The sequence below is a fragment of the Camelina sativa genome, chromosome 3 (genome assembly GCF_000633955.1).
Source record: "Camelina sativa cultivar DH55 chromosome 3, Cs, whole genome shotgun sequence".
NCBI lineage: Eukaryota > Viridiplantae > Streptophyta > Magnoliopsida > Brassicales > Brassicaceae > Camelina > Camelina sativa.
Genome location: NC_025687.1, coordinates 8,431,482 through 8,458,768, shown reverse-complemented (window position 1 = coordinate 8,458,768; position 27,287 = coordinate 8,431,482). Strand labels below are relative to the sequence as shown.

Sequence of the window (27,287 nt, the reverse complement as noted above, 5' to 3'; positions counted from 1 at the left end):
AAAAAAAAAAAAAAAATCTATAATTACATACAGTATAGGGTAAAAATATGTTAGGACTGCCAAATATATTTCAATATTAGAAAGTGTATATACGAGTTTTTAGATAAAATTTGCCAAAACCAATATTACAAAAAAGTTCAATGAAATTAAATTCATCAACTACTATCTTTTTCCATGGTTCAGAATATATAAGTACAAGATACATAGTGTACCTTAAATTATGAAACAATACAAGTTTGTTTGCATTAGCTAGTTTTACTTTCGAAGAGTTAATTACATGGAGCACTTATCGCTATATATAAGTGCTTCTTAACTTTCATTGGGACAATACCCCGTGAGCATCGCTATATATAAGTGCTTGTTAACTTTCATTGGGACAATACCCCGTGATCGGTCGAACATTTATCTAACACAAACCAATGTCCTCGCGAGTTGCCCAGTTTTTAGTGTACTAGAGATTCTACTCTTTGACCACTGATAAAAAATAGTTTAGATTCTACTTCATCATAGCTGTCTTACTTCCGATATCCTTAGACTACAGATACTAAGCAAAAATATAGGTCATAGATACTAGGCAAAAATATAGGTCATAGGATGGATGGCAAAACAGTTTTTTCTTCTTCTTTTTCTTCATCATTAATGTGTGAAATAAGATGACAAAAGAGAGTTAATATTGAAGCTGCTTTACTACCGAAATCCTGAAAGTGAATTAATATTGCTTTTTATTCATCATAGCTGAATAAAACTCTCATCATTCTCCTTAACTCTCTCTATATACTTTACATACAAGTGGTAATGCCAATGCCTAGAAACTGGGCGAATTATTTTCCTGGAACGAATTACCAAAGACATATGCAACCTTTCCTCCAAAGCTGGTTGGTCTAAGAGGCTCAGAGATGCCAATAGAGGAGTCACAAAACAAAATTGCAGTATCAAATTTCTCCATATATTGACTAAAAATGACAGTAAACATCTATAGAAAAAAAAAATTGGCAACTAAAATTTCTCCAAACAACAGCAGACAATGAAGCAGAAGGAACAAGTGCAGCAAATTCAAACAAATTGCATTGTGTTTGTGAGAGCATCCGTATATTACCTATATATGTTTCCTGTAAATCTTTCCAAGCTATGATTCCGTTCACTCATTGATTTTCCTAGCTCTATGGTTTGGTTTCCACGTGCATTCTTCGAATATCGAATCTATCTACCGACTCCAAAGGAGAAACTGTCTCGTTTCTGATCCTCTTAACCTTGGTGCTCAACAATCCCCTGTGGCTAAACCCATACAGCTTAAGCACTTGATTATCTGCAAAATTAAAAGCCCTCTCCATGCTCTTGAAGCATCTATCGACTGCATAATCAGCATAGCTGCCACACGGTTTGCACCCCACAAAATGTGTCACAAAAGGCCATCTCTCATCCCCCAATCCTGGGTGATACTTCTCTACCATCTCTTCATACTTATCAACCAAACCCTCCCAAAACCCGTGCAAATAGTATTGATTCTCAACATAAACCTTGTCTATCCACTTATCCTTCTGTGAAAGCAGGATATATATCAACGCCGACTGATCATCGGCCTCAAATGCTGGCCTGCCTTTCAGATAAGCTGTCAGTACTTTCCCAGCTTCGTCACGGATAGGCCCTTTTGGTCCCATAGGGGCCCAAGCATCTAATAAATCCAACGACCATTGACAATTTCTCAACAGAAAGACACCCGTGTTCAATGCAATCCATGACTTTTGGTTGAACAACAAGTCCGGATAACCGTGTATCACCAGATTATGCTTCTCGTACCGAGACAAGGGGATCTCAAACAGTATATCAGTGAATAAAGCATCACTATCCATCCACCAAATCCATTCTACCTCTGGATTAGACAGCATTAATATCCTAATCATAGGCAGTTTCGTCCAATACCCTGAGAGCTCCTCATCCAAATGGGCCATGTTATATACAATCTCTATCCCGTGGAGCCTACAGTAATCAATCTTGTTCTTCACGGATTTCAATAGATAATAGTCTCCAATTGGTTTGTCGCAGGGGCTTGGGGAAGAGCCTGTGAGAAGCAAGATTCGAGCTTTGCCGTTGACAGTACTAGGAAACTCAGGGTTCTGATTTAGCCATGCCTTGCGTTGACTATCCCAGTTGGTGACTTTAGGACCTAGAGTGTATGTCGCATTGGGAGTAGTAAAAATCTCAGCTTTAGGCGGCTCAGCAGCACCCAAGTCCGTCGAATTCGAATCAGATGGGATCTCCGGGAGGATAGTCATCGGAATGGTTTCTTCCTTGATGAAACTCTGCTTAACAGAGTCAGCGTTGGAAGAGCTTCCAAAGTTCCCAATACTGATTGTAGCAAGTAGGACGAGGATGGTCACGAAACCGCAGAGAATCATGATCTTGATGTTAAATAAAGTATTATGAATCTGCCAACCGCGCAAAAAACCACGACTTCTCCCTCCACCATTTGATACAGCCGTCGTTGACAGGCCTCCACCACTTGCTGAGGATCTCGACTCATCATGACACATTTCAGCCTCCAGATGGTACTTGAATCCTGACACTTTCTTACTAATCAGTGAAGACTTTCTTTTTAGATTTCAACTCTCTCCCCCTCTCTGAACTACACCGCTCTGAAATTTCAGATTTTTTTTGGCAGGATCCTGATGGAAAAAGACTAGGAGAGATGATAGACATTGACAAACTCCTTTTCAAATATTAAATTAGATAATGGAGAAACATGGTCGTAATTAAAAATATTTTGGAGACAATAAGGGAAGATACAGGACTAACAACAACTTACAGCTGTTTCATCATTGCCGCCATAGGGTCTGTTCGTTTCGTTGACGCTGGCGGCAGCCGCAGCGGCTGCGGCAGCAGCAAACGCAACTTTTTTAATCACCGCATCTAATCGATGTTCAAAATCAGAAGCTGCGTTTGTCGCAGCGTCATGCCGCAGGTACCTCTATATAAATTCTGATGTACAATCATCTCTCGAACCTGAATCCATGTCATGGTCGATTTTTCAAAAATATTGTTCAAGTTTGTACCTTCTACCTAGAACTATTACAGTCTGGTCCTCAAATTTAACACTCATTCCGGAAAAAATTTAACATCAACTCAGTTAAGAGATACTTGTACATCAGAATCATGGGATTATAACAAGACCCAAAATTAAGAAATCGAAGGAATTCAAACGAAACGACAAACCCGTAAGCCAAGCCTACAAAGGTACCATACCAACCTTGTCCAATGATTTGATCGATCTGCTTCCAAAGAAATGGTCAGAAATGGGCAAAAGATAGAAGTAACAAAGCTAATTGGAGAAATTATCATCTACATCAAGCTCTAGCAAGCAAACGCCAAACAACAACAAGTTCCGGTTCGGTTTACCTTTACTTAAAACCGAATTTAATTGACCTTCCCGGTTCAAAAATCCCAAATTCGAGAGAGAGAAGGACGCGAGCTAGCGAGCGAGATCGATGGGGTTATCATACTCCGCCTCATTTTCTAACTCCACCACCACCGCGGCTCCTCCTCCGTCTCCGCCTTCATCGCCGCCGTCACGTTCCAATACAAAACCTAACGGAGAAGAGAGACCACGTTTCTTCGATGGAAAAGCGAAGAATAAATGCTGGGCTAATGCTGACATCGTACCTGGTCGACATCCCGAGAGGTGGCGTAAAGACGCCGCCGGAAACATCGTCTGCAAACGTTTCGGAAACTGCAGTGGTTGTCTCTGTTTCGAGTATGATCACATTGTTCCTTACTCCAAAGGTTCGATGATTCTTCTCTCCACTCTTCTTTTTCACTTCTTCTTCTTCTTCCCCCAAATGTGACATTTTTGAATTAGGGTTTTTAGTGATAAAAGTAATTTGTAATCTGAAAGTTTGAATCTTTGAAGCTTGATTGCTTGATTTCTGTGAATAGGTGGAGAGTCGGTAGCAGAGAATTGTCAGATACTTCAAACTAGAGTGAACAGATTAAAATCAGCTCAAGAAAATGTGGATCCGATCACACTTAAGAGCTACTCGTGTGGTCTGCAATTTACGGGTAATGTACTAACATAACATGGTGATGAAAGATCATAACTTTGTTCCTTTGGGTTTACTCATCTCATAAGATTTAATCATTCCTTGTTGGGGTTTCTTTTTCAGTGTTCATTATGTCAAATATCTTGTAAAGAGACTACGATCATGAAGAGTATATAGATAGATACTTGAATTGTGCAATGGCATTTCACTCGTTCTGTCTTTTATCAAGTGTTGTGTTTGAATAGGGAAGTTATGCCAAACTCATACATGTGGGAGCTGCTTTTGCTTTTAGATCTTCTTTCTCTTTGGCTTTTTTGGTTGTTTCTTTACTTGAGGAATTGCACTTGAGCCATTAGGAATCTTCTTTAAATGCAAAAAGCAATTGCCTTGAATTGTTTTTAGGTGTGTTGCTAAGTTTACATTTTTATAGGAGTGAAGCAAAGTGTTAAAACGCTCTTGGGAATTGCATTTTCTTTCCAAAAAAGACTCAACAGCATTGTTAGATCTGTTTGATCTTCTGACACATTGCAATGATTATACACAAGTGGACTCAAGTGTGTGTGTGTGTCTATTCTATGCATATTAGTTTATCACTTTTCTTAAGATTTTGCCTACTAATGTAAACAGACAAGGAGCTAGATGTTATCGAAATGGCGGTTTATGGAGACGTGTTACGGCCTGGAAAAGAATGTCGCTGCAAAACTGTAGCCGAGCTGCTTGGTCAGTCCAAGTCCAAAGATGGTAAAGCCGCATGCGAGTTACCATCATAGAGAAAGTAATCAACCATGTCTTTGTAAAGCTTTGATTCAACTATTATTGTTCATACTACGGCAGATACATCAGATTCTTTTACATTTTTGGAAAGTTGGAAACCACTGTTTCTGTGAGTTGTGATGATATAGGATTTGGAAATAAAATATCAGCTTGCATTGTAACCTAACTTCAAGTCAACAAATTGATTGTTTATACATCGACCACCTAATTCACTAGTACTAAATAGATAGTAGATGAGAAACAATAATGACTGTTTACATTTTTTTTATGGTTGGTCGTGGAGACATGAAATATCAAAAAACGGGAAAGGTGCGCAATTATGTGTGAGCCTAATTAAAGAAAGATGTCTACCAAAGAAAGTTAAAGTTAAAGTTAATATAAATTTCCTTTTATTTTTTATTTTATTTCTTATGCTCTGATATATAAATGTTTATTTCTTGTTTTTTCATCTATTTAGTAGGTTGCATTCAAAATTTCAACCAAAAAAGAAAATTTGCTGTTCATAATAAATACCTAAAGAAAATTTCAAAAAAATGGGGTAGTTGCAAGGGATGTTCGAAGTTTTGGATTTGAACAATCAATGCAGCTCCAAACATACACACACGTATACATGCATAGATTGGTTGGAAAAAGAAAAACTCAGTTATGTAAGAGTCACATGATATATGTATCCAACAATAATTCAATATGGAATAAGAATTGATTACACAAGGCCCGAAGCTCAAATCCCAAAAGAATCATCTTTACTTTGAGTATTATTGGACTCTCCAAAAGCACTTCGGTTATTAAACAAAAAGAACTCCGAATCGATTCATATAAGTATAATAAATACACAAAACGAATGAGAAAAATACAACAATGTTTGTGATTGTAGTAGTATAATACACACACACATGACCCCCTAAGGGCACATGACAAGACAAGTGTGAGGTTTATAATGACTAAATAGATATGTATTTAAGAAATAGATAAATAAAAAAATGTCCAAACTAGTCAACAACAACCCACCGTTGTTTTTTGGCCGTATTAGCTCACTCTCACACTGGTCGCCGCTAGTCAAAAACTCGTTCGTTCCAATTGCTAATAATCCTCCAAATTTATTGATTATATTTTCGTAACAATGTTTTAAGTCAAATAATGTTGAAACAAACATAAAAGTTGTAAGTTACTTTTACTTAGAAAAAAGGGAAAATACTCAACGTAAGCGGGAAAAATGAAATAAAAATGGTGATCAATCAACTCAACTCATGAGAGTAATCATTGTCGATCGGAAAAAAAATCTTACCGTAGATTTCGCCTAAAAAACATTTCTATTTTTGATTTCACGACATTTTAGTTTTAATTTATAAAAGGACCGTCGTCTTCCGCAATTCACGCCGAAATTTAAAAAAAAAAAAAAAGAGTTCGGAAAATAAATCACTAAAAACATTCTCCTCCTCTCTCTGTATATATATCATATAACGAAACTGCAATAGTTTCAGTTGAATCCGAATCCGGATCCGGTACAGAGACGGTTCGGATCGTAACCGGCGCTGCTTTAAAAAAAGAGATCATTCCGGTACACATGTGTTGACGACGACGCGGAGGAGGAGCGACCAAACAATTCTGAGAAGGAATGGGTTGTGTCAGCTCGAAGCAGACTGTTTCCGTTACGCCGGCGATCGATAACTCTGGTGTTTTCAGGGACAATGTTTGTTCGGGTTCCGGTCGAATTATGGTTGAGGATCCGACGACGGAGAAGAAGCTTTTGTCGTGGAGGAGTAAGAGCGGGAAGAAGAGTAGTAGTAGCAAGAAGAGCGGTAGTGAGTTTGGTGAGTTGAGTGAGTCTGGCCGAGCGAGTTCGAACTGCAGGAGCGAGTCGGTGAGTTTCCGGCTCGGTAACTTGAGCAAGTACCTTGAAGCTGAGCAAGTCGCAGCTGGTTGGCCTGCGTGGCTTAGCAACGTTGCTGGTGAAGCTATTCATGGTTGGGTTCCATTTCGATCCGACGCTTTCGAAAAGCTCGAAAAGGTTTCTTTTTATATACTCTTCTATAGATTACGTTTGAAAATGTTGGTCGTTGTTGTCTCTGAAAATGATTTGGTTTGTGGTTTTGAAGATTGGACAAGGGACTTATAGCAGTGTGTTCCGTGCGAGAGAGACTGAGACCGGGAGGATTGTGGCTTTGAAGAAGGTTAGATTTGACAATTTTGAGCCGGAGAGTGTTAGGTTCATGGCTAGAGAGATTCTGATACTTAGGAGATTAAATCATCCCAACATTATCAAACTACAAGGTATTGTTACTTCAAAGCTTTCTTGCAACATACATCTCGTCTTCGAGTATATGGAGCATGATCTCACTGGTCTTCTTTCTAGCCCTGATATCAACTTCACTACTCCACAGGTCAGTTTCATTAATAGCATCATGTTCCTCGTACTGATTATATATTTTGTCCGGATTGTGTTACTGAGGGATATGACTGTTGTTGCTCTGGCCTTGCAGATTAAGTGTTACATGAAACAGTTGTTGTCTGGACTTGAACATTGTCACGCACGAGGTGTGATGCATCGGGANATATACTCTTCTATAGATTACGTTTGAAAATGTTGGTCGTTGTTGTCTCTGAAAATGATTTGGTTTGTGGTTTTGAAGATTGGACAAGGGACTTATAGCAGTGTGTTCCGTGCGAGAGAGACTGAGACCGGGAGGATTGTGGCTTTGAAGAAGGTTAGATTTGACAATTTTGAGCCGGAGAGTGTTAGGTTCATGGCTAGAGAGATTCTGATACTTAGGAGATTAAATCATCCCAACATTATCAAACTACAAGGTATTGTTACTTCAAAGCTTTCTTGCAACATACATCTCGTCTTCGAGTATATGGAGCATGATCTCACTGGTCTTCTTTCTAGCCCTGATATCAACTTCACTACTCCACAGGTCAGTTTCATTAATAGCATCATGTTCCTCGTACTGATTATATATTTTGTCCGGATTGTGTTACTGAGGGATATGACTGTTGTTGCTCTGGCCTTGCAGATTAAGTGTTACATGAAACAGTTGTTGTCTGGACTTGAACATTGTCACGCACGAGGTGTGATGCATCGGGACATTAAGGGTTCAAATCTTTTGGTGAATAATGAAGGGATTTTAAAGGTGGCTGATTTTGGGCTAGCAAACTTTTGCAATGCCTCTGGGAATAAACAACCTCTTACTAGTCGAGTTGTGACTCTGTGGTACCGTCCCCCTGAACTTTTGCTCGGTGCTACGGGCTATGGTGCATCTGTTGATTTGTGGAGTGTTGGCTGTGTTTTTGCTGAACTTCTTCTTGGGAAACCGGTTCTGCAGGGAAGAACTGAGGTAAAACCACAAAATGTTGTCTTCTAAAATATATGCAACAAGTAGTTTCAGTCCTTTTAATTCTGTATCTTGCTCTGTTTCTTGAAATGTATGCTACAGGTCGAACAGTTGCACAAGATATTCAAATTGTGTGGATCTCCACCTGCAGATTACTGGAAAAATTCCAAACTTCCTCATGCAATGCTTTTCAAACCACAGCAACATTATGATGGTTGTCTCCGAGAAACTTTGAAAGATTTGTCTGATGTTGACATCAATCTTATAGAAACACTTCTTTCTATAGAGCCTCACAAACGTGGTTCTGCCTCTACTGCCCTTGTTTCTCAGGTAACCATTTTGTGATTCAGCTATTATAACAGCATCTTGTTTGAAGAATTTTTGATTCCCAGGAAGATATAATTTTGGTATTGTTACACATTTGAAAAGACATTCCCTTCATTTTTTTCAGTATTTTACTTCAAAGCCTTTTGCTTGTGATCCCTCAAGTTTGCCTGTATACTCGCCTAGCAAGGAGATTGATGCAAAGCATCGGGAAGAAACAACAAGGTCAGAATTTCATTAATTACCATCATCGTCACTATATATATGAAGAAACATACTGTGGAAACACACGCTTAAGTTCCTAAAGTGTCACGTCCTGGAAGCACTTATTCATTATTCCCCTATGTCATTTTTGATATTCCAGGAAAAAAATATGTGGGAATGGGAGACGTGGTACAGAATCAAGGAAGCCAACACAGAAGCCCCCTGCATGTGCCAAATTGGCACCAGTTGAGGTACTTTTAACATATTCTCTTGTTTACATATTATCTGCATTTTTGAGGAGGGAATCCCTTAGGCCAAAAAATGCAAAGATTGAAAACTTCCTCATTTGTCAATTCGCAGGATGTGCGGCACCATTCTCAGAAATTTCAGAAACGTAATGGTCATTCAGTACATAATTCGATTGATAGTGATGCCACAATATGTGAGAAACCACAAAAGCCATCATCAAATCATGAAAAAGATGAAGCCTCTCATGTGAAGAATGCATCACAAGGAGATTTGCCTTTCTCAGGGCCTTTACAAGTCTCTGTATCAAGTGGTTTTGCATGGGCAAAGCGAAGAAAAGATGACATATGTGTTAGATCACATAATAGATCACTCTCAAGATGTTACATTACTAACCTGTTGGGTCCTTCTCCTGCTTTTAGTGAGAACACTGACGTTGACTCTAAGATAAATGAGAAAGAAAATGAAGAAAAACATCAGGCAAGAACGGATTCCCAAGACCGTGAGGCGTATGAAATGTTGAAGCTTTCAATGCTAAAGAAGTGGAGGCAACTTGAACGACCAGATTCTTTTGATACTTCTGACGAGTACCATTCACAGGAACTGTCATTGGCACTTTATCAGAAAGAAGAAAAGGCAGCAAAGCTGGGTCATTTGGTACGTCTTTAGATTATTGAAGCAATCCTTTTCCCACTATTTTGAAATCCTAGTTGATATACTAGATACCTTGTATAATTAGGTTCCCACGTTTCCACCGAGAGAAATTAAGAACCTGGCTGAACCTTTCTTATACCAATCTTAACTTATATAAATCGAAGTTATGATCCTGAAACTTCTGATATGCTAATTATTATAAGCTTACTAATGGCAATGGCAGTAAGCTATGGATTTCAAAGCTTCATATTGATGCTTGACACTGACATCTTAAAAAGAGGAGAAAGAGATCCTGATTGCTATTTGACTGAGTGTAGCTTTATTACTTTAAATTATTTTGTCTCTCTCCCACTTTTTGTATTCACCTAAAACCTTGAGAGGAAAAAGTAGAACATGCATGATTTGCTTAGTCCTTCTTTTAGGATATTTTGGAAGAAAAAAAAAACTCAATGATGCTAATGAGTTGAGACCTTGACAGGGTTACGAAGACAATGATGAAAAAATTGAGTTCTCAGGCCCCTTGTTGTCTAAATCTTATGGAGTTGATGAGCTTTTAGAACGCCATGATCGCCAGATTCGCCAGTTAGTTCGAAAATCTTGGTTCCAGAAAGGTAAAAACATAATGCAATAGCGCCCCGTGATCTCCTAGATTCAGTGCTTTCGGATTCAGCACTTTGTGTTTTTGTTTTAGTTTACAATATTTAGTTAAAAGATCTTAAGACATGGTGAGCAACAAGTGTATGGCCCATTTTGAATTGCAGGTAAGAAACAAGGGAAATGAGAGACTCCGCATAAACTTGTCTGTGTCATAAAAAGTTTCCCAAGTGGATCCAGATGAGAGCTACAAAAACTCAAAAGACTAGATGCATATTTGATGGTTTGAGACACACAAAGTTAACAAGATCTTCAGAAACTGTGATGATCAAAAGCAAATATGGAGATAAAGCCATGAAGCAGTTTTTGTTAATGTTATTTTTTATTATAATCTTTCTTTAATAACTTATTCTTTTTTGAGAATTATAATAACTACACGCAAATTATGAATTCCAGGCATATTGTAAAGAGCTAGCACAATTATCATAAGCGTGTATCTATGTAAAATCCAGTTGTATAAAAGAAGACCAGCATATTTGTAGTTGTACATAAATTACTGATTTATTCCAAAGTTGGGGACCCCCTCTCGTTTCGTTTATGGTGAGTGATATGTGGCGTGGTGGTCATGGTATTTAATGATGTCTCGTGACGATGGTTTATGGTAGTGATGTTGGATTATGACGCTTGGTGCTATCATGTTGTATATCATCATCACTCATCAGGATCAGGATTGTGACCCATAGTGTTCTAGTGAAAATATATATTCTGTGTACTCACATGTGTCTACTGATCAGAATTTAAGAATTTCTTAATATTAATCAAAGCTCAAACACTGTAATAATGCATTTGGTATACTTTTTGACATTTCGGTTCTTTTTGTTTGCAGCATCATGAAGAATATGATAATTAAGGTAAAAAATACACTCGCAAACAAATTCTACAACACTGGATCGACCAAGGATGATAGCAATCCTACAAGGATCTCTACCTTATGTATTCCTTTAAAAAAATAATGGTTTTTGTCAACTTTCTTATCAACAGATGCCAAGTTTTTATCCCTATAGTTTAATCGGCAATTCAACCCCCCCTGATGATGCCGGTTCATTGCATTCTGCATCCTCTTTCTACTGATCGGAGATATATCAACCCGCGCCTTATTCTCTGCAACATAAAGTTTCAACAATCAAACCAAATGGACTCGTGAAACTATGGGATTTGTCGAGCAAATCTTAGACTAGATTGTATTCAAGTACCTCTCCAGTATCCTGAAGCCGAAGCAGTTCCAATCTTTCTGAAGGTCTCCTATCTGTCAATGTAGCAAGCTGAGGCCAAAAGAACTCATTGAGCAACAATTCAACACTAGTGAATGAATACATGGCTATAGATAGTTGTGTGTTTTGTTGATAAACAACATTACCCAGAAACTGAAGCGCTCAGGATCTTGAGGCGTTGGGATCATAGATTCAACATTTAGAAGTATTTCAAGTCGTCTTCTGTCTGCAAAAACAAAGACAAAGGGTAAGACTAGATCTTGTCTGAAAATATAAGACAAGTGGCACAACTATCAATCAGTTAATATCATAAAAGAGTAAAAGACAATTGCAACGCAAGTATCTGATACTATGCTAAAAAAAAAATCATAAAAAGACAATGGTTGATTCACAGATAGTTTTTAGACGGTTTGAAGACTATGACAGTATCAACAGACCATTGTTTCTATTGATTTTGAGCATGATCATGGCCAGGAAAGACATTAATAGCCAGATATTTGAAAGAAACAGTACTCTAATGAATTGTTTCAGTTGTTATATCTAGGCTGGAAATATCAGAACTCATGAATTCAATTCCGTTTCTCAGCTAATGTATTACCTCCTTGTCTAGCTGCTTCCTTTGCTCTATCTAGCCATGACCGAGCAAATGATGCTGCATTGGTCGTCAGTTCCCGCAGCTTTGAAAAGTCATAAAGAAAGGTGAGAAGAGAAAGGAAATAAACTCACAATAGAAAAAAGTAGAGAAAAATCATACAGCTGCTTTATCTTCCTCGCTTTGTGGTGGGGTATCTGTCACCCATTCAACCTCTGCAACACGATACCTGGAAAAGCAAAAAGCGTGATAAGAGGTTCAGCGTTTTTGTGTCTAAATATGCTGCTAAGAGGTGATGTATATAACAAATTTAGACATGTATTACAAAAAGACTAAATATTTGATCGCACACATGTTGAAAAATATAATTTGGGAACATGTATATCACATCCCAATAATATCAAGCGATCAGAGTGACAAGGCTTACCCATCTTGATCCCAAGCTTTTACAATGCGGCACCTTCTATGGCTTTCCAGCTGCAGAAATCATATATTAAGTAAATTATTTGACAAGTTACATATGAAATAACACCACAAGATAAGTATAAACATAATAAACTGCAAACTACTTTTATCAACAGTTTAGGTTTCCATCAAATACCAAATACCCCAAAAATTGATTTCTATAGCTTGACTATGTCACGGCATCAGAGATTTCGTCTAATAGATCCAAGTAATATGGATTTAAGAAATAATGAAAATGATACTCACCTCCAGGACAAAACGTCCATCCGGGAGTGGATCACACCTGTGTAGTTCCAAAACATTAGCAGACTTTGAGTGAGTTATTGTAATTTAAAATCATCAACTAGAGGACATCAAATATCATCAGAAAGAAACAAGAAACAGACTCTGTGATTTCAACTTCGCAAGCAACATCCACTGGGGAACCTGTCGCAGAATCAAGAGCTACCTATGAACATCGGAATGGGGAAACCTTAGTAGTTAGTCATCTTTTACGAATGTATAATGAAGAAAAAGAAGAAAAAGGGCACTACACCCACCATTCCCATCCGATGATTTCCTTCCATTATTCTTCTCACCTGTTTCAGTCAACACATATTAATCAATGTACTGAGTACAAACAGTACTACTGCTGCGGAATAAAGTGGCCATAAAGGTTTCAATCTATTAAGGCTAGAGGCCACTTTCTCTTTTCCTCAATTCACTTTCTTGTGGTTATTTCCTAAAATGAGTGTCCGTGTCTTTATGAAGACTTTTAAAACAACGTGTACAGTCTAAGATCATTTCAGATTTTTGTGATATCGAGCTAAACTTTTTTTACACTAAACGAGTTCCAATCGCCGCAAATAGTAGGCTACTTAAGTTCGTAAAAAAAAAAACTGAAAGAACTCACCATTAGTCGATATCGTGGTTCAAATATGTGAAGAGACAACTTCTGACAGGGGATGATCACATCCATGACGAAAAGGGGCATACTTTCATTGCCCAAGTGGACCAGAGTGTCTTGCTCTGATTTCCTTTCAGCATACTCCTCTGGAAAGTTTTTTTGTATGATGTTATTCAGCGTCACACTGCCAACACAAAGTTGTTTCAGTAGAAGATTAAAACACAGGCTACAGGCACATATTTAGTATGGCATGTCGCTATAAGGTCAATAGAGAAAGTTAAAAAAAAAAAAAATACCTGACAGCACATGTTCTTGGAGTCATAAAAATGACAGTTCGACATAGTGGACATTTGTTGCCTATAATCCACAAAGAGTTAATAAGCAACACACTAGTAAAAGAAGATTTTTTCAGGAATTAAAAAACAATCAACCATAAAAACCCACCACGATCCATTGACTGAAAGAGGCATGATCGGCAGAACGTATGCCCACATGGAGTTGTAGCAGGTTCATACAGCAATTTCAGGCAAACAGTGCAATCGAAATCATCAGAACGCTCAGCCTTTTCATGGGTTTTACTCATCGAAGTAGGCATCACTTTCTCCAATTCCTGAAGATTGGATCGGAGAGGATCGCTTCATGCGATCAGAAAGAAACCCCAAACTTAAAAACGACACATTTAGTTACGTATCAATAAAGAAAAAAAGGAACAGAACACATAGATGTACCTAAAGGGATCAATCTGTAGACCTGAGAGGATAGTATCACGAGCTGCCTCATATCTTTCTAGCTGCAGAAAATAAAAAAAATTGACACATGTGACACAAAGTATACCGAGAAACTCTTGATAGTAGTACCTTGACTTAAGAACAAAATAAATTTAAAGACAGAAGAATAACTAAGCACATACCAACATGAGGGCACAAGCCTTGATAGTATATGACTTCACTGAACTGCTCTGAAGATTCATTAGCTTATCAGCATCCTTTAGAGCAAGCTGCAGGAAATATCAAGTTTTCCAGTCAGGGTTGATGAATTTTGCAACTGGTAGTAACAATCTAGCAAGTAGAATACATACTTCCCCAAGCATCGACATATCAAAACCATTCAGAGGTCTATATTCAGAAACTGATGCAGATCTCTGCTTCAGGTATTGGCCAAATCTACAAAGTAAAATGGATGGGAGATGGAGACAGATTAGAATATGTCAACACGGTGTATTATCCATAAACTGAGTAAAAAGGCAAAACTAGATACACGATCCCATTGTAATCTTTGATCAAAACAACATGACCACTCCATCGGAAGTAAAAAAGAGAGCATCGGTTTTGCGAAACCTTACCTTATATAAGCAGCACTTCTGTTGCCAAGAACAATAGGGTCAAGAGGTTTAATAGTACTGGCTTTTGAATAGCTGCTAATTGCCTGTAGGAAAAATAAAAACCATGTTATCGGCAAGAACAACAGATGTGTGTGTCTCATTTGGGTTCCAGTATCAAAACTTTAAGCTACCACGAATCTGCGGAATATTCAACTTGAAAACAGGTTGATAAGTGCTACTATCATATTATCATGTTCACCAAGAAGCCACTCAACAAAGTAAACCGCACAAAGAAGCTACAAGATAATCAACATCATGCCTTAATTTGTATCATCATGCTTTGTGTTGTGGAACCTATTGACTCTTCTCTCGCAAGAACCTATTTCTCACTACTGTTTTCATCTCAGGCGATCCCTAAAGAAAGTAAAAAAAGAGGCCAAGAAAGATGAAAAGGGGTCTGACCTCTTCAAAGCGAGACTCTTTGAAAGCTTGGTTACCCTTCTCCACAAGTTGAAAAACCTGATTGTGTATCTCTATAGGTAACGAATTGTCTGCTTCACTGACCTAGAAAAATCAAGGAAAGAATGAAACTTTTTAGATAACTAATAACATGGATGATCTTTAAGGAAACAAGAACCCTAACGAAAATCTCAACCAAAACAATCGGAGACTAGAACATGCATTGCAATCCGAGAGGACTCACCAGACCGTAATTTTCGACATCATCCAAACCAAACAAAGTGAATGCCGGAAGAGAGTCTTCGTTCGACATCTGCGGAGTGATCGATCAATACAAGAAACTGACCCAAAGAAAAATTGAAACTTTGGGGAAGAAATTTATGTTAACAAGGAAAGAGATTGAAGCGAAGAAGCAACAGCCCAAGAGAGAGAGAGAGAGAGAGAGAGAGAGAGAGAGAGAGAGGAGATTACTGTATCGTGTTCTGTTCTGGGGCCTTCGTTTGCAACCACGGATTAGAATCCTCTACGTGGTTGGTCTCTCTCCAAGCTTCACGTAATTTTTTTCCCTTGCTTCAATCTCTCTCTCTCCCTCTCTCAGTAAAGGTGAATCCTTTTTGTTTATCAATCCTCTTCCTGATTCTTTTGGGTCGGAACTCACAAATTGAGCTCATTTAGAATTCTTTACTTAATTTATTTATATCTTTTTACTCGAAACCAATTATAATTTTTTATAATCAAGTAAAATAATCTTGATTAAAATGTATTATTTTAATACTGTATATACAGAAATATAATATTCTTCTTAAATTTTGTTTAGATGAATATGATGAAGTTGAAATCAATTAATAAATCAAGTGAGATCATAAAGCATTGGATTGTCCTTGACTATCATAAACACAAAATGTAGAATGAAAATTGTTTAAAGAGTGAAATAAAAACAAATAAATAAACTTGGAGAATGTTTGACTAAACTAATCTTTACAAACTCGTTCAGCTCCAAGTTCAATGCTGGACTAATCAATCATCTTTACCAATCCAAAATCTTCACTAACTAAAAAACCAGTACTGCTAAAAACTATGAGAATTACTTACTTCTCGAACAAGACACTCCTTATCAATGTGATTCCATGGGCTTATAGGCCCGTTACAAAAGGCCTCATCATAAAGTGAATCTCTTGAGTATTTTGATACTCAATCACTTGTTATGTTTTTATACTAGAATCGTTGATTGATGGTTACTGTTTAACTGGAAACAGAAAAGAAAAATCCAACAGCTACGATGGGATTGGATGATCCACCGCTCGATGTGGTGCAAACCAATCCCATGGCCGCAAACCAGTTGGATGGTACGAAGCCAGATAACGTTAAATGCCGCACGCTTACTGACTACTACACTCCTACGATGTCTTCGTAAAGCTATAGTATGATGCAATCATGAATACATAACACTTGGATTTAACATCCACTACACGGCGAGATTATATTTTAAAATTTTTAAATATTTAAAATACGTATATTATATTTGTTTGTTATTTGGCTGTTGTTTTATTAATTTTTAAATTATATACCTATAACTATATATTGAATTTATGGGACAATTCTAATATTTATATATGATTTTAAATAAAATGGTTAAGTTTTTTTTTTGTTTTTTAATATAAATGTTACTATGTTATCTAAGTTTTGACCCGCGGTACACCGCTTGATTGTGTTTTTTATGTAGAATAATATAGTGATATGTGAGAAGTAATAGTTATTTTATGTGTTTAATGTATATAAAAATTAAATATTTTTATTTTTAATTTATCAATTTAAATTCATTGTTATAAAATTAAACAGATCATGTTACTATGCAATGCATATATATATATATAGATATATGTATATATATATATGGTGTTTAAAAGAGAATAACAATTAATTTAGCCGAGATAATTTAGAGAAACTATATTATCATCTTCAATAAATGTAGAAAATATTAAATGTTAAAAATATTAAATGGAAACTATAAATTAAGCCGAGATAATTTAGGAAACTAACAGATTTTTTCTCTAATAATCTATTAAAATAGGTTTGAAGATTTTTATGAGATTAAAAATTTAATATGTAGAGTTGTTTGTGGAAAAATCGAAATGTATAGATGTTGTCCAGCTATTTATGGCAATAAACGTATCAAATTAGATAGATTTAAATAGTTTCATTAATTGAGTTTCTACGAAATGTTATTTTAGGAAAATTGTTAGGGGTTAATGTTGTAAATAAAACATATTAAATAAGCAAAACTTGAAGAGCATAAACCAAAATGTACTTCAAAAATAATAATATTGATTATTTTTCTTTGTCAATAACATTAAATGCTTTTCTTGTGTAGATGAAAAAAATGTCTTCAAAGAAAATATTTATTTTTGGAGCTACCTAACCTTTGCTCATATAATTATAGTTTCCTTTTTTATCTCAATAAATATAGTTTACTACAAAAAAAAAAAAAATGTAGTTTACTACATTCTTCAGTTGTACTTTGTATGGAAAAAAAAATAACATAAATATCAATCTATATATATAGTTGGGTAGTTCTTTTCCTATTTTCCAAGTCATATGTATTTAGGAGTAGAGAGAGACTGTAATAACTAAAACACAAATAAGTTAATAACTGACTAATAAGACCATGTGCAATGGCGTCTATTTGGGCAGTCCCCCAGCATTGTTCTGCAGGATCTAAGCAAAAAAAAAAAAGGCCTTTCTTTTTCACTGTCTTCAATGCAGTGACTCTCTTTTTCTCTCTCTCTAACTCACACCTCTTGTTACCTTCAAAACCTTCTCAAATCTCCTCCATTATTTTTCCTTCTTTCTTCTCTCTCTCCCTGCAACAAGCTACATCCAAAAGTGCTTGGGTTCTGTTGCAGCGACCATGGCTGTTGTTGTTCTTGCGGTGATTTTGTTGGCCATGGCTGGTCACTCAAGTATGAATATCTTCTCTGCTCAAACCCTGCAAAGTTTTATTAAAATAACCTTTCTCTGTCTCATATAGATCCTCTTCTTTTCTTTTTGATGGGAAAAAAATAAAAGATTCTTCTTTTTTTGTCATTTTCTTTCGAAAAAATACCTTCTTTCTCCCACTCTGTTTTAGAACAGAACAGTCACAAATTTCTTAGCTTTCATAGTCTTTTAATGAATTTGTCTACACCAAAAGGGCCATTTTTTCGCTTTTACCCATACTTTCTTTTCATAAAAAGGTGTTTCCTTTTTGAATGTGGAGGAGATCAACAATCTTGAATTACACATTTAGGTTTCATTTCACACACAATAAGTGAACGAGAGTTGCAAAAAATGGTCATGAAAGTCTTATGTGTGTTGTTAATGTATAGGTGGAACATGGTGTGTATGCAAAGAAGGGTTAAGCGAGGCAATGCTGCAGAAGACATTGGACTACGCATGTGGTGCAGGAGCTGATTGTGGACCCATTCACCAGAACGGACCTTGCTTCAATCCTAACACCGTCAAGTCTCATTGCTCTTACGCCGTCAACAGCTTCTTTCAGAAGAAAGGTCAGTCTCAGGGCACTTGTGACTTTGCTGGCACAGCCATCGTCTCAGCCTCTGATCCCAGTGAGTCTCTCCTACCAACCTCTCTGCATTTATTCGTTAGATTCATTTAGTGTACCATCTTTCACATTTAGTAACTTAAGGAGGTAAAGTTAAAAGCAATAGATGAAAGTGAGAAGGATGGTGGGTAGACTATTTAATTCTGAGTTAAATGGAAACCAACTTGAAAGCAAATCAGAGAGGATAGTATATAATCAAAACTAAACTTCACATGTTTCAATAGAGATAAAAGTATCTATTATCATATTATATAGTATCACACCTCAAGATTCTCTACACAGATTTTGAAACTAGATTTTTCTATTAGTAACTGTTGTCTCTTGTACCATGTGGTCTTGTGATATATAGGCTACACTACTTGCCCTTTCCCTGCAAGTGCCAGGTACACACACCTTTCTTTCTTCACCACTAATATGTTTTGTAACAAGAATTGGCTGTTGATGTGGACGATCTTTTGGTTAGGCTTATAGTGATCCAACCTTGAAATTAGCTGATTGCTACAATCTAAGATAGCGTTTTTTGTATGTTTGTTGTTTCTGTGCCATTTAATACACAGTGGAAGTGGGACAACGACTCCAGTGACGACAACACCTTCGACAAGAGTCCCTACAACAACGAATACAAGACCCTACTCAATGACACCATCAACAGGAGGAGGTTTGGGAATACCGTCTGGAACAGGCGGTATTAACCCGGATTACACAGATCCATCCTTTGGATTCAAACTCCAAAACCCAAGATTTGGATTCGTCCTAGTCTTCTTCACACTCTTCTTACTTTTCTACTTGTTTAGCTAACTTAAGTGATATATGTGGGATGATGTGAGTGTGGGTCTCTTTAATTGATGAAATCTTTAAAAGAGAGAGACATTTGAGAGTGTAACTTGTTTTGTTCCAATCTTTGTCTGGTTTATCCAGCTGTTACCCACTTCTTGCCTCCTATAAAAATTGTACATTTTCTTGATTTTATGCAAGGAGACAGATATATTTAAGGTTAGCTTCACCGGAATTGTAATGACGACATTTTACCGGTTAATCAAAATCTTATTTCGCAACAACTTTATTAGTTGCAGAGATTGTCTGAATTGCCCCGCGACGGTTAAACCAACCAAAACGAAATGCAAAGGATAAATATGTCAAATTATACGGTTTAATGTTAAAAACTAAAAAGGGCAAAATTGTCATTTTGGTTCACCAACCAAAATTAACACACTCTTCTCAGTGGCTTTATTTTAATTGATCGGATCATCTGAGCAGCAGCCGAAGACGACCGCCGGCGATTTTCCCGGTTTGTAATATTTCTCATCTGTCCGTCTTCCTCCCGCTACAGATCTCTGATCCAATTCTTACATCGTAAAAAAATCTCTGCTTTCGTTCGCGGTATGATGTTTCTGTTTCTACTTAGCAATTTTGATAGATCACGTTGATTCCTTCTTTTCACAATAGAGTTCTAAAATCTCTATCCATTGCATCGAAACACTACATTTGAGCTCTTTCTTATTTGAATTTGTTGATGAAATCTATATTGGATTCCTTTTTTCTTGTGGTTTGTAGCTCCAAGTTTAATGGAAGGATTAACTACTTCAAGGGTTGTGCCAGTCCAGGTTCCCTGTAGAAAGCTCTCATCACTTTTTGCTAATTTCTCCTGCCTTGAATTAAGGAGATATCCTTGTGGAGGGCGTGTGTCAATCATGAACCAATCCAAATTGCTCCGTCCAGTGACTGCTTCTGTGCAGCCACAGGAGTTGTCAGCTTTGGGTCATGAAGGCAATGTTGTTCCTTCTAATGGTAAACTACTTCTCGTTACTTTAGAATCTCTTCTGTTGTGCCAATTGTTGACCTGAACTGCTGTTAAGAGTTAACTGTCTTTAGCTTTTTGAACCGTTTATAGATTTTGTATGCTTTGAAGCTTAGTTTCTACTGTTGGTTGTTTTGTTTTATGAATTGCTAGAAATTCTTGATCTGTGGGAAAGTGTTGAAGCGGTATGCTTCGATGTGGATAGTACGGTTTGTGTGGATGAAGGTATTGATGAACTTGCAGAGTTTTGTGGTGCTGGAAAGGCTGTTGCTGAATGGACTGCCAGGTTTGTGGTCTATCTCAACGCTAATATATGCTAGAGCTCTGATGATTTTTGTCGTCTGCTCTTTTTATCTTAACATATTTGAGTATTGCTTTCTTAGAGCAATGGGTGGATCTGTTCCATTTGAAGAAGCTCTAGCTGCAAGACTTTCTTTGTTCAAGCCTTCTCTTTCTAAAGTTGAGGAATATCTTGAAAAGAGACCCCCAAGGTATGTTGTTATTTTGATTCTTTAGTATGATGCGAGCTTCGTCTCCTTGATTCACTCTGCATAAAAATAGAATTGCTTTTAAGTGTTCCACTGACTCAAGTTCTTGTCTTGAATAGACTTTGACCAAAAGAGAGGTTAACATCTAGCTTGCTTGATTCTCTGCATAAAACATATAAATTTCTTTCTGAAATGTGTTACTATAGTGTGTTTCTTTGTTTTGTGGAGGCTATCCCCTGGCATTGAAGAGTTGGTTAAGAAGCTCAGAGCCAATAATATTGATGTCTATTTGATATCTGGAGGTTTTCGACAGATGATCAATGTACTCTCTCTATCTCTCTCACTTCTTTTCTTCATGTTCTTTACTATGTCCTGTTGCATCAGTTCTTGTGTAGAATACTGCAATCATGGTGATAAGATTTTGAATGAACTTCGTTTCACTGTAGCCTGTAGCATCGATTCTTGGCATCCCTCGGGAGAATATCTTTGCCAACAATCTTCTATTTGGAAACTCCGGCGAGTTTTTGGGATTTGATGAGAACGAACCTACATCAAGAAGTGGGGGAAAAGCCAAGGCAGTTGAACAAATACGAAAGGTTCATCAAACTTTTATTAATTTGCAAGCTCCATATCTCTTGTTGAAATACTACACTTTGTACCAATAAGACTTGGTTCTTTTCAGGTTCGTCTCTACAAGACTATGGCCATGATTGGAGATGGTGCTACCGATCTCGAAGTACGCTTTTATTTAACTGAGAACTTGCAGATAAACAACGAACTCTCAAATGTCTGAATAACTAACTAATTCACTTGCAGGCACGTAAACCTGGTGGCGCCGACTTGTTCATATGCTATGCCGGAGTTCAGCTTCGTGAAGCCGTTGCAACAAAAGCAGACTGGCTTATCTTCAAGTTTGAAACTCTCATAAACTCATTGGACTAAAAGCCTCTCTATAGTGATTATTTTCATTTAGCTAAACTCATACCCATATCTCCAAATTTGTACCTTTTTAAAAAAATTGTGTGAAGCTCCATTGAACCAACAAATGTTTTATTTTGCTAACTTTAGCCGCTTGATCTGTTTGTTCAAACATCATCACAAACATTTTTATATCAAAAGAGTGGTCTTTGTGAAAAGAAAACCAAACCACAGACTAATCAACATCGGTGATAACATTCCTGGCTGCCCAGTTAACGAACAAAGCCAAAGCCACCCCCACCAAATCCACCACGACCAAATCCCCCACGACCGTATCCCCCACGACCACCACCATAACCTCCCCTTCTAGCAAAACCGCCACCGCCACCCCCACCACCACCTCCTGAACCAGCTGGTTTCACTCCAATTATTCGCCCATCAAGTTCCTGTTTTAGCAGGAAACTCTAATTGGTGAATTGACAAAACCAAGCGAAGAAAGAAAGAACGCTCCAGTTGGTTTCTGAAGCAGCAATGCAGTACCAAAACATTTCTCTTTTTGTTAAGGAAAATGAGATAAACAAAGCAATAATCCAAATGGTTTTATTTCGTATTTTGATTCTTTACTAAGAGAGATTCTTATCAAACGAGCGACATGACTAGCATTACAAGCTAGATGAAAAATTTGATAAACTAGTGTACTAGAAACTTTTTTTCATAGAGTCAGAAGATAGTGAGGGTATGGAAATCAAACAAAGCGAGTAAAAGAAATTAGATTCATGACATGATATATAGCAACTAAAAGAAGCTGGAAAATTGGTATCACCTTATAATTCATACATTGCATTGCGTTATTAGCATCCTCAATGGAATCATATGTTACGAAACCAAAGCCCCTAGAAATACCACTTTCACGATCCAAAACTACCACAGCTGCAAATAACAAAGTAAATATTAGTCAGCAGTGAGAAGAAAACCCAATGGAAAAATGATTCAGCAGCAAAAAGGACAGCTACCATCAACGATTTTTCCAAAACTGCCAAAAGCTTCTTTTAAGAGATCTGTATCAGTAGTTGGTGAGAGACCTGAACAGAAGCAGCATATAACAGGATAAGACACATAAGACAATCAAACAGAGAAACTCAAAAAAGGAAAACTCTTTCTCAAGATTAAAGACACAACAGAAGTTTTGGAGTCTCACCTCCAACAAAGAGTTTGGATGGAGTCAAAGAAAGATTGCCCTGTAACAAAGCGTTCGAAGCCTGCAACGCTCTAGGTTGCCTAAATATGTTTCCAGCTTTACTAAACAAACCCATGTAATGCATCTTGGTCAATCTGTAAGCACATTTCCAAGAAGACAATATCAAAATAACAAACTTTGAGAATGTAGATATATTGGTGATCACAAGGTGAAAATACTTATGAATCGATCTGTTTTTGCTGAGATTTTTTTGTTTCCTGGATAGAAAATTTTGTGAGAGCAGTATCTATCAGAGTCGAGTCTAAAGCTTACAACTTTAACTCACTTATCCCATTCCTGATGAACCCATTCACTCAGAAACAGAGAAATGAAACACAGACGAAACNTCAAATCAAATCCCTTGAGTTTGGGAAGAGACGCATAGACAAGGGATTGAGGGAAAATAAGGAACCAGAAATTGAAAGATCTAGCAAGGATCAGCTAATGTAACTTTCAGAAAATAAAATCGAAACCGGAATTAACAGAGAAACTCAAAGCTGAAAGCAAATGACTTTACTCTCTGGATGATGATGATAATAATCTCTGGATGCGCTTGCCGGTCGTGACAAAACCCCTCAACGTCTTTCAAGTCGCGCTCACTATGCCAAAAAACCCTGGCTTTATGTACCGATTTTGTCACGAGATAATCTAGTCCGTTGATTAATGTCTTGAATTGATCTGGACCGTTGATTCAGCTGATCGGCGACAAAGTTGTACCTAAAAAAAAATAGCTTCTTTTGTTGAATTGAACCCCTGAGAACGTTTCTTCTCCTTTCATTTTCTCTCTGATTTGATGGGAATGTGAAATGTTCTCTGGGAAGTTTCTCGTGACTTATATCTACTGAGACTTTCCATTAGAGCATATCTTGTGTTCTGTTCCTGTAACATACTGTCAAAATGTATAATAATGTGTTCTGTTCTGTTCTGTTCCATTCCTTTTGAAGTATATCTTGTGTCAAACTTGTCTTTGAGGCTGGTTTCAGTATAACATAATCAAAATGGATCACCAGGCAAAGAAGACGCAGAAAGAAAAAGAGATTATTATAGAGAATGTTTTCATGACTATTTGACTTGTATTATATATACGGCTTTAGAATACAGTTCCAAAAATACGAGATTATGAATCAATATCTACTCATCAGTGGAAAACGTTTTCTGTCTCCTTGAGTTTGCTTGCAGCCGACCAATCTCACCGTGCACGATCTCACTCACCAGATCTTTGAAGAGAAGCCTCTCCAAGTCGAGCACTAAACCCGGGATTACATCATCAAAGTCTGTCCATTTCCCAGATCGGATTGCCATATCTTCATCCAAAATACATTTCAAGAAATCTTCTTCTTCTTCCTCCAACAACAAGAAGTTTTCTGATCTCTTCTTGGCTTGCTTTTGTAGTGTCTCTATCTCTGAACATAGCTCTTTCAAGAGATGTTGCGCACTTAAGACCCTCTTCCTCGCTTTAGCTTGCTTCATCCATGGATCTGTAGTGCTCTCAACATAAGCGAGCTTCTTTACAAGCATTTCATTAACAGCATCAAACACAAGTTTGCGGTTTAACTTTTCATTGCTGCTGTTGCTGCATCCTTTAGTTTGCTCAAGAACAAGGAACAGCTCTGGATTAATTGGGTGGCCTGAAGGGTGCAGTTGAAAAGTTGTTAATCCTGAGCCGAGGTCTCTGAGGAGAAGACCTGAGGCTAAAAGGATCTCAGAAATGTATCTCTGATCTGTACTAGGATCGATGTTCTCGCATAGAGATGCAATGTAATCTTGGCTGGTCTCGTCATGGCTAGAGTTTAGTCTTCTTAGCTTTTGAACCAAATGTTCAACATTCTGAAGCTTCTTTCGGTTCATCTCTGGCGAAAAGCTGGTTGTTGTCTTTGAGAAGCTATAAGCTGGATTCCACTGGTCCTCCTCGTAATGTTCAACACCTGACTCAATAAGGCCATTAACACCTGTTACAATATAAATTTCTAAGTCAGAAACTGAAGGAAATGATTGAAAAAATAAAACAATTTGCATTGTTCCAATAAAGATGTATATTTAGAGGTCTTACTGCCTTCACAAGTTTGGACTTTCATAGGAGATGGTTCGATCTCTCTGTAGATTGTTGCATTGAGAACAGAAACTGGACTTGGATGTTCTGATGATCCATCTTCACTTAAAGTAGGACTGGACTTCTGAGAAAACATAACAGAAAATTGTAGAAATTAGCAGCTGAAACTTTTTTAAGTACCAAACAATTTAGCAGTAGCATGAGACACAACAACTCACATTCTGTATTAAGTTTGAGACTACAGCTTTGGCTGCCTCCATTACGGATGGACTCTTTCCACCATTTTTGATACTCACGGTGGCTTCTGTTTCAGTCCTGGATTTATTGCTCATTTGACTAAGTTGGTCATCATTTTGCTGCAAGCTCCTCTGATCCCTGGGTTTGCTACGCCTACCACCAGGTGAAGTAGTGGATTCCGCAGGTTGTCGGTTTGTTTGTTTTCTTGATTTGCTTGAATCAGATGGAGAGGTTGGTGGCCGAGAACGCTTGTCATGCTCATGCTCATGCTTCATCTGATGCAATTTTGGACTTGTAGATCCTGAATTCTTTGAAGTGCTTTCTCTGGAAACCTGAGAAGACCTCACTTTTCTGCTGCTAGATTTCTTATCAATAGAACTGATACATGATTCAGCTCTTTGGTTTCCATGACTACGATCTTTTGCTGCCTTTCTACTTGTTGAATTTTTTCTACCGTATACAGGTTCTTCTCTGCTGGTCTTATGAATACCTGATAGACTGTGAATGGGAATCAGAGATGATGAAGGAATACCAGATTTCTCAACAAGTCTGGCAGGTTTCATAATCACAATTGGGCCTTTCTTTTTGGATGGCATCACCGGGTTTCGCAGGTCTCCTGAATCATGGTTAGAAGTTGCAGAATCTGCCATTTCATAATCTCTTTGAGCTTCCAAGTTTATGCATTGTGGTTGCTTTCGAGTATCAAAGAGACCTTTCGATTGCATTGCCTCTAATATCTCTTTAAGAGCACTGAGATCTTTTCCAGAATGTTTAAACTCGAGATCTGTCAATCTTCCCTCCATTGACCGTGACAGAGATTTCACAGGCCTGCAGGCTTGCTTTGGCAAAAACCGGTTTCTATCAGTTTGCTTCCATGGAGCCTGTTCAATGGGATATCTCAAACTTGACAAGGGTTTCATAACAAACTCAGAGCTTCTCCATCTTGGAGAAGAAGAAGAAGCAGGGTCCTTCCCTAAGCTTCTTGGTGAGCTAGGAGAAAACCGGAGAGAACGGTTCAGGCTATTTTCCCTCAATGATCTTGAGAACGGATCACTGTTATCATCAAACAGGTTTATTTTGTCTCTGCCCAAAGGAGAACCCGGTAATGTTTCCAAGCCCATTAGCTTTGCAACAACACTAGGAGGCCGTTTCGGGCTACCAGAAACTTTGTTCATGCTAGAGCTTCTGCTTAAACTTTCAAAAAGCTTATTACCTGATTTGAGATCAGTGTGGTCTCTACTGTCCAACGAAAGCTTAGGCAACTCTTTCAGCTTTTTCCCGGATTTCGACTTTCCGCGAGAATCAACATAGTAACGGGATGCGTCTTTCATGTCAGCCTCATTGTAATAATGATGAGATGTTTTTCTAAGTTTGGCTAGAGCTCTGCAGGATTCATTGAAATCTACAGGCGTGGATTGCTTCAAACCATAGGGTCTTGGAGAATCCTCTCTTTTGTTGTGTCTACATACTTCAGAGAGCCCTCTAACTTCTCTATACATAGAATCTCTAACAACATCTCTAAGGTCAAGTCCCATACGTGTACCACTTCCTTGGCTCATTGTTGGATCACTTGCAGGAGATTCTGGAAAAATGACTCGGTCATCCGTGGAAATTTCAGGCTGAACTTCTCTGTTGACCTCAGAAGATAACGGGGAAGATGATGAACACGACGATGAGAAAGATACCTTTGAAGCTTCGGTTGATACCCTTGTTAGTTTCTCGCTCGACCCATTTCCGCTAGTAATGTTTGAGTCTTGAAACTGAAATGCTGATCTTTGGTGACAAATTGCATCAACAGAGTC

The 27,287-nt window shown here is 37.6% G+C and overlaps 8 protein-coding genes across 14 annotated transcripts in view; 4 read left to right on the top strand and 4 right to left on the bottom strand.

Annotated features, from left to right (window-relative positions):
• On the bottom strand, nt 1,114–2,896 carry LOC104775987 (probable xyloglucan 6-xylosyltransferase 5). The gene is made up of 2 exons (XM_010499974.2): nt 2,804–2,896; nt 1,114–2,663 (listed from the first exon to the last, which is right to left on the bottom strand). The coding sequence occupies exon 2, from the start codon at nt 2,529–2,531 to the stop codon at nt 1,161–1,163; it is 1,371 nt and encodes a 456-aa protein (XP_010498276.1). The 5' UTR covers nt 2,532–2,663; nt 2,804–2,896; the 3' UTR covers nt 1,114–1,160.
• Nucleotides 3,446–4,974, top strand: LOC104775988. The gene is made up of 3 exons (XM_010499975.2): nt 3,446–3,777; nt 3,931–4,053; nt 4,662–4,974. Exons 1-3 carry the CDS (start codon nt 3,483–3,485, stop codon nt 4,802–4,804), a joined length of 561 nt encoding a protein of 186 aa, XP_010498277.1. The 5' UTR covers nt 3,446–3,482; the 3' UTR covers nt 4,805–4,974.
• LOC104775986 (probable serine/threonine-protein kinase At1g54610) lies at nt 6,186–10,697 on the top strand. Of its 2 annotated transcripts, XM_010499972.2 has the most exons (10): nt 6,186–6,816; nt 6,905–7,189; nt 7,289–7,343; nt 7,878–8,143; nt 8,243–8,470; nt 8,592–8,689; nt 8,829–8,919; nt 9,029–9,571; nt 10,047–10,179; nt 10,330–10,697. In XM_010499972.2, the coding sequence occupies exons 1-10, from the start codon at nt 6,424–6,426 to the stop codon at nt 10,347–10,349; spliced, it is 2,112 nt and encodes a 703-aa protein (XP_010498274.1). In that variant the 5' UTR covers nt 6,186–6,423; the 3' UTR covers nt 10,350–10,697. The 2 variants fall into 2 exon arrangements, with proteins under 2 accessions (XP_010498274.1, XP_010498275.1); XM_010499973.1 differs by lacking the exon at nt 7,289–7,343 and having other exon boundaries at nt 7,823–8,143.
• LOC104775985 (LON peptidase N-terminal domain and RING finger protein 1) lies at nt 11,069–15,807 on the bottom strand. Its single transcript, XM_010499970.2, has 19 exons — nt 15,628–15,807; nt 15,401–15,469; nt 15,160–15,261; nt 14,719–14,801; nt 14,455–14,539; nt 14,287–14,373; nt 14,105–14,166; nt 13,821–14,011; nt 13,673–13,733; nt 13,383–13,560; nt 13,030–13,068; nt 12,877–12,938; nt 12,737–12,773; nt 12,453–12,502; nt 12,188–12,254; nt 12,032–12,110; nt 11,580–11,659; nt 11,416–11,484; nt 11,069–11,323 (listed from the first exon to the last, which is right to left on the bottom strand). Exons 2-19 carry the CDS (start codon nt 15,467–15,469, stop codon nt 11,264–11,266), a joined length of 1,461 nt encoding a protein of 486 aa, XP_010498272.1. The 5' UTR covers nt 15,628–15,807; the 3' UTR covers nt 11,069–11,263.
• LOC104775984 (PLASMODESMATA CALLOSE-BINDING PROTEIN 3-like) lies at nt 17,866–19,754 on the top strand. The gene is made up of 4 exons (XM_010499969.2): nt 17,866–18,116; nt 18,522–18,761; nt 19,107–19,140; nt 19,315–19,754. Exons 1-4 carry the CDS (start codon nt 18,065–18,067, stop codon nt 19,553–19,555), a joined length of 567 nt encoding a protein of 188 aa, XP_010498271.1. The 5' UTR covers nt 17,866–18,064; the 3' UTR covers nt 19,556–19,754.
• On the top strand, nt 19,985–22,105 carry LOC104775982 (phosphoserine phosphatase, chloroplastic). The gene is made up of 8 exons (XM_010499966.2): nt 19,985–20,137; nt 20,312–20,545; nt 20,709–20,841; nt 20,939–21,046; nt 21,272–21,365; nt 21,490–21,639; nt 21,726–21,779; nt 21,860–22,105. Exons 2-8 carry the CDS (start codon nt 20,323–20,325, stop codon nt 21,983–21,985), a joined length of 888 nt encoding a protein of 295 aa, XP_010498268.1. The 5' UTR covers nt 19,985–20,137; nt 20,312–20,322; the 3' UTR covers nt 21,986–22,105.
• LOC104775983 (glycine-rich RNA-binding protein 6, mitochondrial) lies at nt 22,077–24,000 on the bottom strand. Its single transcript, XM_010499967.2, has 5 exons — nt 23,716–24,000; nt 23,160–23,293; nt 22,975–23,043; nt 22,785–22,891; nt 22,077–22,407 (listed from the first exon to the last, which is right to left on the bottom strand). Exons 2-5 carry the CDS (start codon nt 23,281–23,283, stop codon nt 22,234–22,236), a joined length of 474 nt encoding a protein of 157 aa, XP_010498269.1. The 5' UTR covers nt 23,284–23,293; nt 23,716–24,000; the 3' UTR covers nt 22,077–22,233.
• Nucleotides 24,225–27,287, bottom strand: part of LOC104775981 (protein LONGIFOLIA 2-like) — a 12,774-nt gene continuing 9,711 nt past the window's right edge. For 5 of the 6 annotated variants that reach the window (XM_010499960.2, XM_010499961.2, XM_010499964.2 and 2 more), the window contains exons 4-6: nt 25,467–27,258; nt 25,249–25,372; nt 24,250–25,147 (exon numbers count right to left, since the gene is read on the bottom strand). In XM_010499960.2, coding sequence (XP_010498262.1) covers nt 24,330–25,147; nt 25,249–25,372; nt 25,467–27,258 — 2,734 coding nt within the window. In that variant the 3' untranslated portion in view covers nt 24,250–24,329. Of the gene's footprint in view, nt 25,148–25,248; nt 25,373–25,466; nt 27,259–27,287 lie in introns of all 6 variants that reach the window. The other variant, XM_010499959.2, reaches the window with a different exon arrangement.